Raw genomic sequence first — 13,630 nt, forward strand, 5'->3', positions numbered from 1 at the left:
CTACTCCGCGGTCTACCGTATTATCCTGCAACCGACCGTGCTCCACGTCACCGACCAGCCGACCTCCTGTTTTTGCCCCTAGGCGTGTCACGTGCTGGGAACGCAATATTCGGGTGTGGCGCAATGCACTGTTCCAACGTCACCTTATCTACCCTATCACTCGACTACAGAAGGTGGGTCCCATGTTTATTAAGCCTGACATCCGTCCGATCGGCATCTCTTTAAGGCGTGTCCGTCCGATTATTTGATTTCCTGACCATATGTTCTACGAATTGGATACTGCCACGTTTCCCTTCATAACCAAAATCATTTTTTTTTCGATCCAATCACAAGGCGAAAGGAGAAATATTTGAGTGGTTGTCATTTTTCCCTTTTTTATTATTTTTAAATTTTCTAATTTTTACATCACATGATAAAAAGATATTAACATGCGATGGTGACGACTCACGCTTCTTACCGTGGACAGGCCCACTCCTCGTCCCTCTCCCAAAAGATAACCGCCGCTTCGTCTCTTCCGCACGCAATTCCCTCCCAAATCAACGGTTGGCCCTTCTCGCCGAGCTGGCGTCCACGTAGGCCGACGGGGAGCCACGTCATCCAACCGCGAGCCACAGCCACATCGTGGTGGGGCCCGCGAAAAAGCAGCGTGTCGGACGCGAAGCCATTGAGTCTGTGCAGTGACGGAAAGCCAACCCCTCTGCAAACGGCGTCACTTTACCTTTTCCTTTTTCCGCCATCGCCACTTCTTCCTGCGTCTGGAGGGACTGAAAGAGTACGTTGGGAGGAAGCCCACCACCTCCTTTTTTTTAACTTCATCTACTTTTGCTTTTTCTACCGTTGCTTCTCTTGAACCAGTCTCATGAGTTCTCCCTGATGTCATTGCAAAAACTATAACCCACTCTCTTGAATTCTCTGCTCAAAAAGTAAAATCCCCATCTCCATGATTGTGGTTTTTGCGTCCTTTAGGCCGCTCTTTTGAATTCTCTGCGCCAAATGTGAAATATCTGGCTTGGATTATCAAGGGGTTGAGGTTTTTTTTTTTCTCAGATCTGAATGGGGAGTGTTTCATCGGAGGAGGGAGTGGATGATCAGAGCGATCGGTGCGGGAGCTACAGTCTGAGTGCGGATGTCAGCGAGTCGGAGAGTTGTAGTAGTTTCTCGTGTCGGCGGTACGATGGTGAGGGTGCTTCGAGCTCCATGACGTCTTCGCCGCTGGCTTGCCGGCCGGTGGTAGGGAATTCAAGTTTTCCTGTGGGGCCGCCGCTGATGCTGCCGGTGATTGGGGGGAGAGATGTGGTGGTTTGGGGGGAGAAGCCGGAGAAGCGTGAGACGGATTTGTCAGGTAGTTTTTTGTTTTTTTAATTTTGTGGAGTTTTCTACTGAAACTGGTGCATTTTATGTGTCTTTGGCCGTTGAGAAAACGAAGGATACGGAAAATTTGGTTCCGAAAGAAGAAGTCAAGTCAACTAGGTCGTTTGCAATTACTTGAGCTTAGAATTTAGTTTGCTTTTCTTTCTTTTTTTTTTTTTTTGGGAACCACAATGGAGGCGTAGTATGGTAGAGATCTTGGTGGGTTTCATTTGAGGATTGGTACGTTTTCATATACATTTGTGCTCATAATTTTTGTAGAAGCTGAGATGATGAAGGAGAGATTTGCTAAGCTTCTACTTGGGGAAGATATGTCTGGAGGAGGGAAAGGGGTTTGTACTGCCCTTGCCATCTCAAACGCCATCACAAATCTCTCTGGTTAGTTTGCAGTCTCTTTCTGTTACTTATCCTGTGTATGGTTCCTGAGAAAATGGAGGAAAAGGAAAGAACTAGATGTTTTCAGTGTTTTATTTCCTGTATTTTTTTGGTTTCTTAACAAAAGCTCAGCTGAAGTGCTCAGCATTTGCCAAATAGTGCATTAGGCTTAGTTTAATGGAGTTTTTTTGTTCTATTTCCAATTTTCTTTTCCTTCCTTTTCTTGTCTACTATGTGAGTTTCTCTCTTAACTTAATCTGGGTTGAAATTTTAGCTACTGTGTTTGGAGAACTATGGAGGTTGGAGCCATTGGCACCACAGAAGAAGGCAATGTGGTGCAGGGAGATGGAATGGCTGTTATGTGTGAGTGATTCAATAGTTGAGCTTGTACCTTCTATACAACAATTCCCAGGTGGGGGGACATATGAAGTCATGGCTACACGGCCTCGATCGGATTTATACATGAATCTTCCTGCCCTTAAGAAGCTTGATGCCATGTTGCTTAGCATGCTTGATGGGTTTTGTGAAACGGAGTTCTGGTATGTTGATCGGGGAATAATTGTGGCTGAGGCTGACAATCATGACGCATACCCATTGTCTGCTTCTAGCGGGAGGCCCTCAATTAGGCAGGAAGAGAAATGGTGGCTACCCTGCCCAAAAGTTCCCCCAAATGGGTTGTCTGAGGATGCAAGGAAGAGGCTGCAGCAATGCAGGGACTGTACGAACCAGATACTGAAGGCAGCCATGGCGATTAATAGCAGTGTGCTTGCTGAAATGGAGATACCCACTGCCTACTTGGAGACCTTGCCTAAGGTATGAGTTTGTTCTGTTGGATCTTTTAAATTTTGTATTAAACATCCGATCATTGGTTTTGTTGGGTTTTGATATGAACCCGATCATCTCACTAACTTAACAAGGCATATCAGTATGTGGTTGGCACTCATAGTGGGGAATCTTAAGTGTGGTATATAGGGTATAGACTGATTTGGTTAGATGCACATATATTTCTTCTGAATGGAGCATCTAATTTTTGAGACATTGTTTTTCTGTTTGAAGCATGTTTTTCAATTCATAATTTTCATGATAGGTTAATCCAACATACTTCTTTGGAGATCTAATTTGATGTAGCTTTCCCCTATTGTTGTTTCTCCACTGTTCTCTCTCCTTAGGATGCATTCTGTTGTGGCATGTTCTCAGAAACTCTAGCTGTTGATGAAAAAACTAAGCATTCTGATTTTTTATGGCATCAACCGTGATGATTTGGTGCCAATCCATGTCCAATGTATATGGGTAATTACAGATTTATAGATACAGTTCTGCCTCTCACAAAAATAAAAAAAGAAAGGAAGAAAGAAAAAGAAATTTGTGATGCTAGGCAATTTATGTTGCTTTGTCATGTGCTGGAATTGGAATGGTAAACTTGTCTGCCCTTTTATTTATATAGATTGTACTTCTGTAAGGAAAAAGAGCTCTTTCATAAATGCTTTTACTATAAAGTAGATGTACACTAAAGGACTAATTAAGGGTACACCGATAGCTAATAAGTAGTGATAGATGGATAAGTTTGTGGCTAGTTTTAGATCTCAACTCAATTGAATGAAGCCTTAAATACCAACTACTTGGTGTCAGGTATACAAGTCATTTTTTTCTTATTCAGCTCTAACAAATGTTCTCGACTTATTTTCTTGATGCCTACTAAACTATATGTTTTATGCTTGCTGTTTACCTACTGCAACCCTCCTTTGACTTGTGGCCAGCTGCTTGAAAATAATAGATGATGAACGTGAGACATGACCCGTGTATTAAGTTCTATATTATGGATGGTGGGCCTTGGCTAGACATGCCTTTGCTTGTATCTAGCTTTAAAAGATTATTTCTTTCCCATCTCATTTTTTTTTTCATTTATCTAATCAAACATTTATTGTTTTCTATTTTCATGTTTAATTGTTTGTTTCAATTTTTATTAATTTCCTGTGGAGGGTATTTATTTGAATTAGATTTCCCATAGGGAGCATTAGAATAATGACATTTCTTTTACCGTGGCACTAAGTAGATTTGGAATAAATAAAAAGTATTCTCAAATATTGTTTAATGTTTTGAACAACATTATAATCATGAAGAGTATACAGAATGCATCTTGTTTTTCAATTTCAGTTTTATTTGGTAGCTATTCATTGCTCAATTGCCATTACAGAATGGGAAAGCATGTCTGGGTGATATCATCTATCGCTACATCACTGCTGAACAGTTCTCCCCAGAATGTCTCCTTGATTGCCTGGACCTATCATCAGAACATCATACTTTGGAAATAGCCAACAGGATTGAGGCGGCAGTGCATGTTTGGAAACAGAAAGACTGGAAAAAACAACCAAAACACTTGAAAGCTAAGCGTTCAACATGGGGAGGCAAGGTCAAGGGCCTTGTTGCTGACACAGAAAAGAATCAATTTCTGGCCATACGAGCTGAGACCCTTCTACACAGTCTGAGGCTTCGTTTCCCTGGCCTTCCCCAGACTGCTTTAGACATGAACAAGATTCAGTACAATAAGGTATTTTTCCCCATCTTCTACTCTGTATCTAATGAATCAGATTGTTGGTTGTCTGGTCTGAAATGATTTTAAATTTCTTTTCATTTTTCTTAGATGCTCATAGTATAGCCTTTCTTTTAACAACCATAAATGTCTTCACTTTGCAAACAGTGGTGAGGAAAATATATGTACTCCTTGGATTTTTACAGGAATTGAAATATGATCTAATCTATAAATCTATTATAGCTATCAACAAAGTCCTATCTAATGCTCCCTTAAAGGAGAAAGAGAAGGAATACCCTTTTTTGGTGTTTTAATTTTGATTCAGTCTCCTTTAAGTATGAAGTGAAAGACAGTTCCCACCTCTTCCATGCCCTGTGACATACGGCAGAGGGTTTGGTGCCCATTATTATTAGTTCCATTGGAGAGGAATTAAGCCTCTTGAGAATAAGTTGTTTCGACATAGATGAAAGATGATAACCAGCTCATTTACTTATCTGCATTGTTGCAGGATGTAGGGCAGTCAATTCTAGAAAGTTATTCAAGGGTAATGGAGAGCTTAGCTTTCAACATAATGGCAAGGATAGATGATGTTCTTTATGTAGATGATGCAGTAAAGCGATGTGCAGCAGCAGAATCAATGGCCCTTTTCAGCAGGGGAGGTTTGGGTGGTCTTCCTATCCAGAAACGGATGTCCCCTAGCCCTTTCTCAATCCAACATTCCCCTTTTGCCTCTCCATTTGCTACTCCAACCTTCTGCTCTTCCACACCTCTGACTGGAAGCCCAGGCAGGACACCCCCCTCAAGAAATAAGATGAGCTCCAAGGGGGCACCAGAGCTGAAGCTGGAAAAACCAATCCCAGCACCAGAGATGAAGCTGGAAAAACCAATCCCAGCTGATTTCGAGAAGATGTGGTCATATACTGGGAACCTTAGTGCCAGAAAAGTTTCTGGAGACGCTCCAGAACGTGATTGAGTACAAGCTAATCCATGAAACTACCAAAGAAAAAGCTCGGAGAGGCCTGTGGCCATGGGTAGAGGTTGGTGGTTCTGATTTTGTATATTCTTTAGCAATAGAAATCAGGCTTTAGAGTTTTGATAGTCTCTGTATCAGATGCTAGATGAAGAGAGTTATGCTTTCCTTAATACTCTGTTGTTCATAAAAAATCATTCCCTAGTGTCTCCTTTCAAAATTGGCCAATCTAGTGCCCTAGCTGGATGTAATGTATCAATGCTATCTACCACGACTATTCAAATTATTCAAAAAAGTTTCACTTCTCCAGTTCCATGGATTTGGGAAGAAGATGCACACTACCTTACAGATAACCTTTGAGTTTTGCTGGGTTTTGTTGATTCCTCAGCTCACCCATCCTCTAGCTCTATAGGAGGAATCTGAAATCTTCACTCATTGGTCTCATTCACTACTACTAGCAACAGTCAAGAGCATCAATTGAAAATCTTCACCAAACTCATCAACTAATAAAACAATATGCATGATTAAACCAGCTCATCTACTAATAAAACAAGAGCACCATGACCGGGATCGTGACCCTCTGCTGCTATCAGGATTTTCATCCTAGCCAAACACCGGTTCCATCAAGTAAGCTTCTGTATTACAAACTAGATTTCTTTAGAGTTAGGGCTTCATTCTGTCACCAGATCAATAAACCCAAGAAGGTACATACAAATTGTCTCCCGAGTACAACAAATGTTCAACAGTTACAAGTTACAAAGAAACTAAAATTCCATATCCTAGTACATAACAGTTCTTGAGGGCATATTGGATTGTTAGTCAGGAAAACAGGGAAAAATAGTTCACAGGGATGCATCTTCAAATTGATTTCAGGTCTGTTGCATTCAGGGATTCAGCATGTCGCATGTCCTGAAACATTGATTATGACAAGAAGACTGTCAATCATAAAAGAACTGGCTATAAAATAAATATGCCAATGTGCAATGAAATTAACACAAAATTCAACAGTTGATCCTGAACTACTTTTTTGCTACTAATTTGATATGGGTTATGCTTTGGAGGACAAACAGTCAGAAATTGGTGATATGGGTAACTTGAGAGTAAATTTGATGCTGGATCCTCTCATCACTGGAACCCATTTATGATGTTAAGAAATTTTAATGTTCTTGTTGGAAGAAGGAAAATAATCCTAACTTCTATCATTCGGTTTCTAATAGATCGAAACCACTTCTACTTTACTTTTTACACTGTCTGCTTAAGAAAAATACTGATAAAACTGGCAAACTGATCAATGCAAAATTAAATTAACTACACAAAGTTCAACTGCAGTTCTCCAACTTCAGATTGGTTGCCAACTTTTAAGGAGCAGGATATATCAGGCCTATCAGCACAACCAGCAATCGGATCTAGTGAATACAATTCCCAACTAACCATTATAATTAACAAGACAAATAGCATCATGTAATGAAGAAGAAAGACCTAAACACAATAGGATTAGAACTATCTGGTTAGTCATCGGTTCATCACAATAGGATTACAACTAGGTAGGTATTAGAGCTGCTGCCTTGTTCAGAAGGAGAACTCATAAAAAAACCCTTTAATTCACCCAAAACCATGTCAATAATCCAATGGTCTAATACCCTTGTTGGTCTGCAGTTCCTGTTTCTTGCCAACATGACTGGTAGCAACTAGTACTTAAGGCTTTTAAGTTTTGAGGCACCCTTTCAAAATTTTTAGTCTTTTACCATTTGCAGTGTTGAATGATTTGAGGTCTTGTACTGTTTCATTTTGAGGATAAGCTTGCACATAAAAGTTTATGTAAAATCTAATGGGACAATTCGGTTTCCATGGGACAATCAAACAAGCTCTAATAGTTTGATAAGAACTATATATATAGCAGTGTATGACAACTGATATATCAAATACAGAACAAGCTAAATCCATGTAGAATGATGAAATGGAAACAACACACACAAAGACATTACTTACCTCAGAGGTTGAAGAAACCCAAGCGGGTGGTGGCCAGATCGTCTTGGAATAATTCGCATAACTGGACAAAGGTCCAATACTACCACTGTCTAAATCAAACACCCCAATGGTGCCACTCCTAGAAGCATCATCCTCCTCTGCATCAGAGAAAAAGGAAATGTTTGTAAAACATATGGAGTTCCCTTTACACCCATAAAAATCAGAAGCCCTAGCAGAAAAGGAGCTATCATCACCCAAAAACAACAACCTATCACCCAAACTTTCAATCTCAACCCACTTTTGCTCTCTTTGATGTAACCTAAAAACCTTGAAGTGAATCATTCTCTCAATCATCCAACGAACATGTTCATCATCATCATGGTACATGGTAAAATAGGTATCAACAAGCAACAATTCACCCTCGGATTCAACCAAACACTTCTTGTCACCGCCAAACACCGAACTCGCCGCCAAATTCACTACCGGCGATGACCCATCAGCCACATCCACAACCACAGTCCGCCCAGTGTTATCAACAGCGTAGAACTTCCCATCAAAGAAGATAACATCATCATAAGGCGACTGCATATCATCAATTATCATCCACTTCTTGTCTCCACTCCTAAACATAGCTAATTTCCCAGACAAATGAATTGTCAGCAACCAAAAATCATCACCATTACCAGAACAGAACGCAACCTTCTCCATATACAAACTCCCCAGATAAGCATTTCCAGGTGGGCGATAATCCATATACTCAAGAACATATTCCTGGCCTAATTCGAAGACACGTAACCCCGAAAAATCAAACGTTTTTGGGAAATCGGGCGGGAGGTGCCTGAATTTGAAAGTGGTGAGGGGGTTTATCAAGCGGATCACACCAGATGGGTCTTCTTCGATCTTGATGAGCCAGGAATTGGGGGTTGTTTGGGCACGAGAGTCTGGTAATCCGAGCTGGAGAATTGAGCGCTTGGATAGATAGAAAGCCCAGGTGATTTCGGAGAATCCGGTTGTGGGTAAGATGGGCAAGTGGCTGAAGATGGAGCGAGGCTTGGAGGGTGTAGAAGAGCGCCATGAGGAGCAAACGGATCGAAATCGGAGGAGATCGAAGTGGGAATCGAGGCGTTTGGCGATCAGGTGGAGAAGGTCTCTGGGGAGATTGGCCCATTCAGCCATGGTTGAGTAGAAATCAGCAGAGATTGGAGATTGGAGATTGGAGTGGAGTTTCGGAGCATGGATTGGGGAACAATTTGTGGGGTTCTAGGGCATTGATAGAGGAAGATTATATGTCAGCGATGGATGGAGAAGACAGTGGTGGTCGCTGTAGATGACAACTGGTGGCTTTTGAAGGCCTGGAGGTGTGAGACGAGAGACACGGGGGAACTCGAACGACGTCGTTTGGAGGTGGATAGCGAAAACCTGAAAGCAGACTCTCATCTCATATCTGTGCCCTAAACGGAGAATCTTTAAACCTTGTTGTTTCAAGGCAACATTTCTAATGAAATAATTTGCTCCATTATTTTTGTAATTAAATCATATTTATTATTCTTTTTTTCCAAAAAATTATTGTCACAAGTTTATATTTTCAATTGGGTTTACATTTATTCTTCTTAAGCTTTAATTGCATCGAGCTTCCATTATCCAAGGATTTTATAATTTGTTTTTATTTTTATTGTCTGTTGAATATGAATGAATTTGGTAATTTCAATTATTGTATCTGAATGCATATAGAAATGAAATATTAGAATGCTCGTTTGTTTTCATTTCAATATCAAATAAAAATAGGAATGAAAAAAAAAATTGTCAATAATATTTATACAGATGACATAAAATAATTTTTTTTTTATTTAAAAACCTCACATTATACATAATTTGAAATAATTTTTTATCTTCATTTAAAAAGAAATCCTTGAGTGTTTTTTCTTTTTACTAAATGATAAAAACCTATATTGGGCATATGATTTAAAAACAAAATTGTTTTTAAAAATTTACATCACTATTTAGTTATTGTTCTTTAAAAACAAAGTAAAATAAAGAATTGTTTTTAAAATTTTACATCACTATTTAGTTATTGTTCTTTAAAAACAAAGTAAAATAAAGAACTGTTTTTTCGTTTTTTTCGTTAGAGAAAATAAATTTCAAATCAAGTGAGACTTTGTATTGAATTTATTAATAGGTTTAATAATTTAAAATTCAAAAAATATATATAATGGCTATAAGAAATAGTAAATATAATTAATGTTTTAAATTCTTCAATAAATTTTGTGATTTTTAAGAATAATTTGAAATAAAAATAATTAATTAATTAATTATAGATTAAATAAAATAATTTAAAATGTCATTTTCGTAATTGAGTAATAACTGTATTCATATAATGAAAAATTTAGCTCATTTATGTTTTAAAAAATTAAATTTTATTTATTTTTATATTAATTTAAAATAAAATAGTATTAGAAATTATTAATTTTGAATTATTCTTCTTTATTTTTAATAAAATAAATTAATTATGCTTTTATAAGATGTTGATATTCATATTTTTATAATATTTATAAAATTATATAAATAGTATGAAAATGATTAAATTTTGAATTTTATTAGTTATTTTTAACAAAATAAATCAATTAATGTTAATATCTATATTTTTGTAATATTTATAAAAAAATATTACTTATGATTTATTATATTATTAATATTCATATTCTATTAAAAATAATTTATTTTTAATTTATTTGTAATTAAAATTTTGTTTTTATTTTATAAACTCTCGACAAGGTAGCGTTGTGATGACACTCAAAACGCTGCGTTTTACCAAATCCATACAAAACAACACTCCCACGGAACCAGGGAACAGGTGCTCCTACTGATTCGCCTGGTGCGCAGAAATGGAAACGACGTCGTTTTTCCGCAACAGGTACTGGGTGCTGAGACATGGCAGAAGCATTCCAAACGAGAGTGGCCTCATTGTCTCCTCCATGGTTCATCTCTTTCATCTCTTGGTTTTTTGATGTGGTTTCACAACCCCACATGAATCTGATTACAAAATCCGTTCTTCCAGGAAAACGGCAAGCTTTCACAGTATGAGTTAGCTTCTGAAGGCGTTAATCAGGCACACTCTGCCGGAATTTTGTTCCAAAAGGTGTGAATTTTCATCTTTTTTCTGAACTGGGTTTTGGTTTTTGTTGATCATTTTTGGTTGGAATTGAAAAAAATGGGGAAGCTATCGTTCTAAATCGCTTGCAATTTGGTCCTTTTTGTTGGTTCTACGGTGCCAAACAAGGGAAATGATTGTCTTTTGTTGGAAGGCTTTAGGACCCTTTTCCTTTTCCCTCAAATTCCGGTGTGCCAAACAGACTTTTAGGGCATATTATAACCAAGACCTAACTGCTGAGTCGGATTGGTTGTAGGCATAAGTTGATTGAGAAGATAAGGTAAGGCCAAAATTTTATTGATAAATACAAATCATGGGGTGGATGGGAAGAATTTGATTACTGAAAATTGAAGGTGTTTGCATTGGGGAATTAGCATATGTGACAATAGATTCATGTTGGGCCTGGAACCTGTGTCATTCATTAAATTTTACATGGCTTGATTCTAGCTTTCTGTTTTCAAGATGGAGGTGACAGGGCAGCATAGATTCATACTATTAACTTGAGATAGTTGTAACAAGGCATTGTAATGTATAGTTCACTAATTGCCTCTCATGTTTGAGACATGATGTTGTTCACTGCCCATTTTGGGGAAACAACAGTGACATGAAATTTGGCCTAGGTAGCAAGTCATAGTTTTCTTTATCAACAATCCAAAACTTGGTCTGTATGCATGATGATGCAAGACCGATCACTAGAAAGGACATTACCCAAGAGAATGTTTAGGCCAAATTGATTGGATGATTTTATACATCTGGTGAGAGACATTTTGCTTTCTTTTGGAAAAGAAAAATTATGTCATTCCTGAAACATAATAATTGTTAGTTTTCTAAATCATATCAATTTCTTTGTCTAGGGATCTAGCAAGTAGTAACTAGTAACTACCGAAGTTTGATGCTTGCTAGATATACCTGCATTTATTTTCCTTGATTCTTTTATTCAAAATGATAAACTTGAGGATGAAATCATATGCACGAGACATGAATCTTGCTTCTTATTATGTGGCACTGCTGATTGACCCATATCATGTGGTTGGACTTACCGACTAGATCCCCAAAGCCCATTTGCTGGCTGCCCTATCCTGGCTACAGAGGACAGCCCGAAGTTTCTGGCCAACTTTATTCATGTTTTTAAAGTTCTTCCATGGTGCTTATTCATATCCTAGGTTTTGTTTTTCTTTAAAATGGTAACAGCAAAAATTTTCTTTGCTTTTGGGATCACTTTATTGTATCTGCAGGAGCTGAAGGAAAGTAATATACCACTTGAAAATGTTCGCATTTGCTACTCTCCCTTTTCAAGGACAACTCACACTGCAAAAGTTGTTGCGTCGGTTTTGGATCTTCCATTTGAGGGTCCTCAATGTAAGGTGAGCTATTCCATTCCTTGAAAAGATTCATTTTCTGGCTAAAAAATTTGGTGAGCCCTTTTTTCTTTCTTTGTATTTCTCTTCACCAACAATGAAGTAACTCTTGATGGACAGGTGTTAGAAGATCTTCGAGAACGTTTTTTTGGTCCTTCATTTGAACTTATGTCCCATGATAAAGTAAGTACCAGTATTAGTGGAATTACATTTTTAGATTTTAACCTAGATAAAATTTGCAGAAGCAGCAACTTCTAGTGTTTTGAGTTAGAAATGAGCCTTTTTTTTCATGTGCAGTATCCTGAGATATGGGCTCTTGATGAGAAAGATCCATTCACACGGCCTGAAGGTGGAGAAAGTGCTGCTGATGTTGCTTGTAGACTTGCACATGCTATGGCAACCATGGAATCAGAATTTCAAGGGTAATAATATCCATCTTTTATTACATTGTCTTATTCTAGGGGCATAATCCTCAACTGAAATTTATGGATGAAGCATTTCTCCTATAAGAACTAATTTTTATTCTGGTTTTGTTATTCCTGTTTCAAATGATTGCATAAACCCTGCATGGATAAATTAGACCATGTGCCTATGAAAAAGCAGGTGCCAAAGAAATAACATATGAAGATTAATATAGCCAAAACATATGCAAAGATCAGAGAATATTGTATTAGCTTTTGTTTTGCGTAGCATCTTAAGTAACAAGTTCGGCCTGTGGAGACGTAAGATAATCCCTCCCCCGATATGACAAATCTGATGACTTGAATTCATGATCCTTGGTTCTGATACTAGTTCTTGGATTGGGTTTTGACTATCTCATCTGAAAAAATTGATTGGTCTCTAATATGAGCAGGCCAAACTTTTTCTGGCAGTCAACATCACAGTTCATGGCCCTTTTCTAAGAGCCATCATTTGAATGACTCATCCCTGAGCTTAAAAGTGGTATTATTGAAACCCAACATCACGCAGAAAGACCAGGCTACACAAACAAAAGCAAATACTTAGATTGAAGAATAGCAAGAAATGGGGAAAAATAACTCAGCCCTTATTTTAAAATCTACGCAAAACCACACAGGAACCACAATGCAGCATGTCAATTTCCATGGAACATCGAAAAGCTTCTCACCCTCTACATCTCATTTGTCTTACTCTGATTTCAACCGTACTTATGCACTAATTATCCAAATGACCTCCTCTTCAGGGTCTTAATTTTCCATTGAAACTATTTAAACCTATTTACATGTATGCATTCTTGTTCTGAGCTATACAATATGATTTACCTGTTTTTGGCGCATTCTGCAGATGCGCGATTCTAGTTGTAAGCCATGGTGATCCCTTGCAAATCTTGCAGACAATACTCAATGCAGTTAAGGAAGACAGAGAACCCGGTTCTAATGACTTGGCATCAAGAATAGAAGCTGTAAGAGTCCCTTCAATTTTGTCACAGCACCGGAAGTTTGCGTTGCTCACCGGAGAACTACGGGCAGTCATCTGAATCAGAACTATGGCTTCTTTCTAGCAGACAAGGCCTGTTGATTTTGGCTATAATTTTATTGAAATTTACTACATTTCCTTCATCATATTATTGGAACAGCCAAGCCGCCTGGAAAAATTTGCCAGCAGGTTGGAGTTGGATGTTGATATCCTTAGTAAGGAATTTAGTCTTATCAAGTTCCTTTACTAGATTATATTCATTTTCCTTTTCCCTCCTTTTGATAATACAATTTTAGATTATGTTTGGTTCGGAAAATGTGATGGAAAGAAAATAGAAAGAAAGAAAATAGAAAGAAAGAAAATGAAAAATTAATAAACTATTTTTATAAATTAATTCAAGCTCCCTTATATAATAAATAAATAATTTAAAAATAAATAAATTTTAATTATATTTCATCTTCATTCGTATTTTATAAAAT

At 37.7% G+C, this 13,630-nt stretch overlaps 3 protein-coding genes across 6 annotated transcripts; 2 read left to right on the forward strand and 1 right to left on the reverse strand.

Moving 5' to 3' along the window:
* Positions 1 to 676: 676 nt before the first annotated feature.
* On the forward strand, positions 677 to 5,558 carry LOC117909612 (rop guanine nucleotide exchange factor 1). Of its 3 annotated transcripts, none has more exons than XM_034823699.1 (6): positions 677 to 772; positions 1,048 to 1,342; positions 1,630 to 1,746; positions 2,018 to 2,556; positions 3,938 to 4,291; positions 4,782 to 5,558. In XM_034823699.1, the coding sequence occupies exons 2-6, from the start codon at positions 1,054 to 1,056 to the stop codon at positions 5,244 to 5,246; spliced, it is 1,764 nt and encodes a 587-aa protein (XP_034679590.1). In that variant the 5' UTR covers positions 677 to 772; positions 1,048 to 1,053; the 3' UTR covers positions 5,247 to 5,558. The 3 variants fall into 3 exon arrangements, with proteins under 3 accessions (XP_034679590.1, XP_034679582.1, XP_034679575.1); XM_034823691.1 differs by lacking the exon at positions 677 to 772 and adding an exon at positions 779 to 923; XM_034823684.1 differs by lacking the exon at positions 677 to 772 and having other exon boundaries at positions 779 to 1,342.
* Positions 5,559 to 5,861: 303 nt separating this feature from the next.
* On the reverse strand, positions 5,862 to 8,552 carry LOC117909626 (F-box protein SKIP23-like). Its single transcript, XM_034823711.1, has 2 exons — positions 7,233 to 8,552; positions 5,862 to 6,152 (listed from the first exon to the last, which is right to left on the reverse strand). Exons 1-2 carry the CDS (start codon positions 8,385 to 8,387, stop codon positions 6,102 to 6,104), a joined length of 1,206 nt encoding a protein of 401 aa, XP_034679602.1. The 5' UTR covers positions 8,388 to 8,552; the 3' UTR covers positions 5,862 to 6,101.
* A 1,463-nt stretch (positions 8,553 to 10,015) lies between these two features.
* Positions 10,016 to 13,426, forward strand: LOC117910247. 2 transcript variants are annotated; one of them, XM_034824337.1, is made up of 6 exons: positions 10,016 to 10,186; positions 10,267 to 10,347; positions 11,595 to 11,723; positions 11,838 to 11,900; positions 12,015 to 12,139; positions 13,069 to 13,426. In XM_034824337.1, the coding sequence occupies exons 1-6, from the start codon at positions 10,094 to 10,096 to the stop codon at positions 13,130 to 13,132; spliced, it is 555 nt and encodes a 184-aa protein (XP_034680228.1). In that variant the 5' UTR covers positions 10,016 to 10,093; the 3' UTR covers positions 13,133 to 13,426. The 2 variants fall into 2 exon arrangements, with proteins under 2 accessions (XP_034680228.1, XP_034680222.1); XM_034824331.1 differs by having other exon boundaries at positions 10,020 to 10,186; positions 13,020 to 13,426.
* The last annotated feature ends 204 nt before the right edge of the window (positions 13,427 to 13,630 follow it).

This window comes from Vitis riparia, chromosome 3 (genome assembly GCF_004353265.1).
Source record: "Vitis riparia cultivar Riparia Gloire de Montpellier isolate 1030 chromosome 3, EGFV_Vit.rip_1.0, whole genome shotgun sequence".
NCBI lineage: Eukaryota > Viridiplantae > Streptophyta > Magnoliopsida > Vitales > Vitaceae > Vitis > Vitis riparia.

Coding starts and splice junctions, on each gene's coding strand:
- LOC117909626 (XM_034823711.1), bottom strand. CDS start 8,387: ATGGCTGAATGGGCCAATCTCCCCAGAGACCTTCTCCACCTGATCGCC. Junction 6,153..7,232: donor GGGTTTCTTCAACCTCTGAG/GTAAGTAATGTC, acceptor TCAATGTTTCAG/GACATGCGACATGCTGAATC.
- LOC117910247 (XM_034824331.1), top strand. CDS start 10,094: ATGGAAACGACGTCGTTTTTCCGCAACAGGTACTGGGTGCTGAGACAT. Junction 10,187..10,266: donor GCCTCATTGTCTCCTCCATG/GTTCATCTCTTT, acceptor CCGTTCTTCCAG/GAAAACGGCAAGCTTTCACA. Junction 11,724..11,837: donor TTGAGGGTCCTCAATGTAAG/GTGAGCTATTCC, acceptor CTTGATGGACAG/GTGTTAGAAGATCTTCGAGA.
- LOC117909612 (XM_034823699.1), top strand. CDS start 1,054: ATGGGGAGTGTTTCATCGGAGGAGGGAGTGGATGATCAGAGCGATCGG. Junction 1,343..1,629: donor GCGTGAGACGGATTTGTCAG/GTAGTTTTTTGT, acceptor TAATTTTTGTAG/AAGCTGAGATGATGAAGGAG. Junction 2,557..3,937: donor ACTTGGAGACCTTGCCTAAG/GTATGAGTTTGT, acceptor TTGCCATTACAG/AATGGGAAAGCATGTCTGGG.